Source organism: Suricata suricatta, chromosome 8 (assembly GCF_006229205.1).
Source record: "Suricata suricatta isolate VVHF042 chromosome 8, meerkat_22Aug2017_6uvM2_HiC, whole genome shotgun sequence".
Classification (NCBI taxonomy): Eukaryota; Metazoa; Chordata; class Mammalia; order Carnivora; family Herpestidae; genus Suricata; species Suricata suricatta.
The window spans coordinates 139,562,210-139,567,010 of record NC_043707.1 but is presented as its reverse complement, the minus strand read 5'-3'; the positions used below and the strand labels follow the sequence as shown (position 1 = coordinate 139,567,010).

At 59.3% G+C, this 4,801-nt stretch overlaps 1 protein-coding gene and 1 long non-coding RNA gene across 3 annotated transcripts in view; one reads left to right on the top strand and one right to left on the bottom strand.

Moving 5' to 3' along the window:
- Positions 1 to 3,193: 3,193 nt before the first annotated feature.
- Positions 3,194 to 4,746, bottom strand: LOC115298490. The gene is made up of 3 exons (XR_003911772.1): positions 4,409 to 4,746; positions 3,509 to 3,675; positions 3,194 to 3,355 (listed from the first exon to the last, which is right to left on the bottom strand). It is a non-coding gene; the product is annotated as an uncharacterized LOC115298490 (long non-coding RNA).
- TPRG1L (tumor protein p63 regulated 1 like) overlaps positions 3,989 to 4,801 on the top strand; it is a 4,007-nt gene continuing 3,194 nt past the window's right edge. The window contains exons 1-2 of one of the 2 annotated variants that reach the window (XM_029947338.1): positions 3,989 to 4,049; positions 4,446 to 4,657. In XM_029947338.1, coding sequence (XP_029803198.1) covers positions 4,019 to 4,049; positions 4,446 to 4,657 — 243 coding nt within the window. In that variant the 5' untranslated portion in view covers positions 3,989 to 4,018. Of the gene's footprint in view, positions 4,050 to 4,093; positions 4,146 to 4,445; positions 4,658 to 4,801 lie in introns of those variants that run through there. The other variant, XM_029947337.1, reaches the window with a different exon arrangement.

Here is a 4,801-nt window from a genome sequence, read left to right as displayed (position 1 = left end):
TTTTATATAAACCTGCCCTAGCAGTCAGCCAGTTAAGTGTCCAACTTCAGCTCAGGTCATGATCTTGCAATTCATAGGTTCAAGCCCTGCCTCAGGCTCAGGCTCTGTGCTGACAGCTCAGAGCCTGGAGCCTGCTTTGGATTCTGTGTCTTCCTCTCTCTCTACCCCTCCCCTGCTTGTGTTTGCTCCTCCTAAAGAAAATCTGCCCTAACACAAGCTTAATGTCTCTGCTCTCGTGACCGCGCTTCCCACGGGAGTTCCTGTGTCTAATAAGCTTCCGCTCCCTCTCTGCTAAAAGGGGAGAGGACACATCTTTTGAGACGCCCCAGGGGCCTCAGCAAAATCCCAATGATAGTTCAAGGCCAACAAGGCTTCACTCAGAATTTGACTTTTGGGACCAACATCACCGTGAAATAATCCCTGGCTCTTCATTCAATTAAAACGCCAGTGAAAGGGGCCCTGGGTGGCCTCCGGCTCTGGTCAGGATCTCTCAGTCGGTGAGTTCCAGCCCCATATCGGGCTCTGTGCTCACTTCCTGGAATCTGCTTCGGGTCCTCTGTCTCCCTCTTTCTGGCCCTCCCCCACTCACTAGCTCGCTCTCTCTCAAAAACACATAAACGTTAAAAATTAAAAAAAAAAATGACCATGAAAGGTTTCAAAGCCAAATACAGAAAGTGACACAGTGATTTTAAAAAAACCCATAGCTCTTTTAATAGAGAAGACTTCACTTTCGGAAGTAACCAGAGACCTGATAAAGACAGGGGGCACAGCCAACTGTTTCAATGAAACACAGAATCTTCCTCTTCTCGGTAGATGACTTCACAGGTAAAGAAAAACCTTTCATAATTCCATCAAGAGAGACCAATAATCCAAGAAAACTTTGTCCTTTCACAGATGGAAGAAAATTTTCAATTTAAATAGGTATGTCATCGACATTACAGCGGATTTTCCTGCAAGGGAAGAACTCAGAACCTCTCAGGGACGCATTCCAGCAGCGCCGTCGGGGAACCCCCCCCCCCCCCCCCGCAGACGCACACGCAGACGGCGCGGACACTCCACCGCCTCATCCCAACCTGACGTCCCCGGGGGAACCAGGGGCCACGGCACGGAGTGTCTCGTCCCTGGAACCGGGGTCCCGCCGTGTCTCTGGCGGGCAGAACAAGTCGGACTAAAGCTTGTTACTGTGGAGATGACGTTGAAGCTTAGTCCTTGCCCTTGACCAGTAGTCTTGGAGGCCGTGATGGAGAGGCGGGCGAGGGACCCTCTGCGGCAGGGTCTGGGTTCTGCAAAGCCCCCTCCCCCGAGGGGGGACAAGGGTCCCCAGAGCTGCCATCTCAGACATAATGACATTTACAACTTCCAGAGGCAGAGGAACAAGCTAAGTTTTCTCCTAGGAGTTTTGGGGTATATTTCTCTATTATCAGAAGTCTAGAGTAATTACTATTTAAGATTTTCCTTCCTTACCAGGGGCGGGGCAGTACGGGGCACTGCGTCCAGGTCAGGGTCAACCACAGCCCCCTCCCCTCCACGTGCCTTTCTCAGGGACCCCACCTATTGGCGTGGCGCTCAGGCTCCGTCAGGGGCACAGGGCCCTCCAACTCCCAGCCTGTGCCCTGGAGCTCCGCAAGACGCCCATGGCGCCTCCAGCTGTCACCCCGCCCTCCGACCTGCCCACCAGCCTCACCACACCGCCCTCTGACCTCGCCGCCAGCAGTGTGGCCCCCTCGCCTCCCCTACCCTCAGCTCTCCCGCAGCTTTCTAGCCCCAGCCTCAGCCTCTGGGCAGCGGTGCCCACCAGAGCTCCCTGCCCCGCCTCCTGCTCCGCAGCACCCCCTTCTCCAGCCTCTGGGACCCGCGCTGATCTCACCTGGGCCCCGCATCTCACAGAAGGACCACCTCTCCCCGCACAGAGGTCGCTGGCCAGCCTGGGGCTCCCCCCAGATGCCTTCATCCTGCGCCCAGCTCTTCCGCCCCTGCCCGGCTCACCCGCTGCTGGTGAGCAAGGCAGCCTGACATGGAGGGCAGGGGGAGAGCCAGGGAAGAAGCGGACGGTCCAGGTTGGCGGGCGGCAGCTCCAGGGAGCAAGGGGACTTCCTTGGGAGACTCGTCCTGGGCGATCTCTGCACCTGCCTGAGACGCAGGACGTTTAACGGCTCGGGGACAGCGGTGTATGGGCGAGCCAGGACTCAGACCCCAAGCAGGCTGAGCCTGCAGGTGCCGGCCTGCCACCCCCACACCCCTGCCACCTCCGCGGAAGTCCTCCAGGGCACCCTGCCCGCCTGCAGCCTCACCCCCTGGACTGTGGTCCCCCTTCCCAACCCCTGCCCCAGTGAGGTGACCCTCCAGGTCCCTGTCAGGGGCACCCTGTCACCGGCTGGAAGAGCGGGGGGAGGTCTGCTGTATCGTGTCCTGTGTCCTGCGTCTGAGTAGGACCCCTCTCTGCCTCTCGCGGGGGCCACGGGCGCAGAGCATCTTAGCTTTGTGGATGTGACAACTCTCTGGGCTCTTTTCTTCTTGGCAAAAGGGGTATTATTGCCCCCCACGCATGGGTGTTGGGAGCCAGACAGTGTTGGCAATGCAGCCAGCACTTAGCGCCCTCGTAAATGAGAATAACAGTGGACCCTGTTAACGCAGGGCAGGCCCAAACAGCAGGGCTCCCGCCCACACGCCAGCTGCCATCCTTGCTGGGTCCTTGCTCTGCTCCAACGCCCCTGGGTGGTGACAGGAGACCCAAGAGAGGGGTGAGCAGGCACCCCAGGGGACCCCCCCACAGGGACAGGGCAAAGCAGACTCAGCCCCGGCTGTGGTTGCCAGACTACAGGGGCTTTCCCCACCCCCGCGGGGACAGGGCCCAAAGAGGGCGTCAGGGCCCCTGGGGTCAACAGAAGGCAGCGACTGTCCCACCCCACCTCAGCAGGCCAGGGGGGTGGAGACACTGCCGCCCACGTTTGCACACTCCCTTAGCACTCTTTGAGATCTCTGATTTTTTCCAGGAAGCAAATACCCAAACTCCAGTATTGACAGAAGTTAGCTAGAGAGGAACTGGGGCAAGTGGTGGTAAAAGTGATTTTGTGGTTTCCAACCTTGGCCTCGGGGGTGGGTGGGGGTGGGGGTGGGGTTGGCGAGCTGCCGGAGAAGAGCAGGTGCAGAGCATGCGCCCTGCTTTCCAGCCGAGCCTAACCCTCAGCTTCATTATGATATATTTACATTGCGGTCTGGATGCCGCCCCGCCCCCACTTACAGGGTGGGGGGTAAGGGTGGGGGAAGCCGGTCTGACAGTTCCAGCCAAAACCTCCTGTACCACCTGACAGGAAGCAACCTCCGTGGGGCGCCATCCTGGCAATGTCCAGGTCACCTATGCAAACATTAAAAAATAAAAAAACAAAATGACGGCCCTAAACCTGGACTGGTGGCCCCTCTAGGCCTGCCCGCTCCCCCATCCTGAGACTGTGCTGTCCTTAATTTGCTACCTTCCTTCTGGCTGTCTGTGTTCGAGTCCCGTCCTCACCTAAATCTTTTGTGCAGAATCCAAGCACCGAGCCCTCCGCACACACAAGGCAGACTTGCCCGCTGCTAACCGAATCTGGCCTCTGGTGCCACCAGCCTGTCGATGTTGACATCCAAGGGGAGCAGTGCTGGGGGCCTGCTGTGTGGTACCCTCCCTTGAGGCAGGTCCTGGGGGCCAGGAGGTTGGGCCATCCTTGAATGGTGGACAAACCGTGAGGACATCAGGTCTGCACAGGGACTTGGCTCATGGGCAGAGCTGTGCCAGACTCGGGGACGTCCCCAGAACTCTCAGAACCTGCTTCCGCACCCATAGGGCACACACAGTAGCGTGTGCCCAGCCCCGGGCTCTGGTGAAATTTGAGGAACTATGAAACTGGCTGTAAACCCCAAAGCGCAACCATACGCAAAGGGCTGGCTCCACTGAACTTTCCTAACTATAAGGTGTGCACCGGGGCGTACACACAGACGGAAGAGGAAAGAACAAAGGAGTAAGGAGTCGAGGTGAAGGGCGATGTCTCCTAGGGAGGGTGGGCTTCGACCAGGTGTGTAGGATGGACCCAGTAGGGGTGAGGCAAGGCTTTTGCAGGGGAGTAAGAGTGGCATGAGCAGAGGCAGTGAAGTCCCAAGTGACCAACTGGGTGAGGACTTGGAAGGGGCTGTAAACTGACATGGATGCGCAGCCCTTGAGTTGCTGCGGGGGTGGGGGGGTGAGGAAGTCCTGGGGCCCGGGGGGGACAAGGGGGCACGAGCTGAGGCCCCAACAGGGAGGGCAGACCGGATAGGGTGGCACCAGCTCTGGGCAAGGTGGCCACCCACAGGAAGAACAGATGTGATTCTAGGGTCCAGAGGACAAGAGCTGGGAGCCGGAATGGATCTCTGATGAGTGGCTGTGGTAAGTGACCTGGCTCTGTGCCTCAGTGTCCCTTTCTATGGAACAGGGCTCAGCGGAGGGCGGCTTCCTAGGCTCAGTGAGGACTCTCTGCTGGTCACAGCGCTGTGCCCAAGGCCGGGCGCTCCATCTCCATCCGTGAATTGCGCTCAGGAAAGGCTTGCGCCCCTCCAGGAAGCCCGCGCCGCCTGGGCCCTTTTGGTCAGCGCCTCAGAGCCCACAGCCCTTCCTGGCACCGGGGCCGCGGCGCGTCTCAGGACGGTGAGATGGGGATCGCGGGCGGAGTGGGGGGCGTTCCGGAGCGGCGGGGTGACCGCAGGGGTGAGACAGGTCCGGGGACTGTGACCACGGGTGGGGGGTGGGGAGCGGGCGGTGACTGAGGGGACGGATCCGGGAGCGGTGACC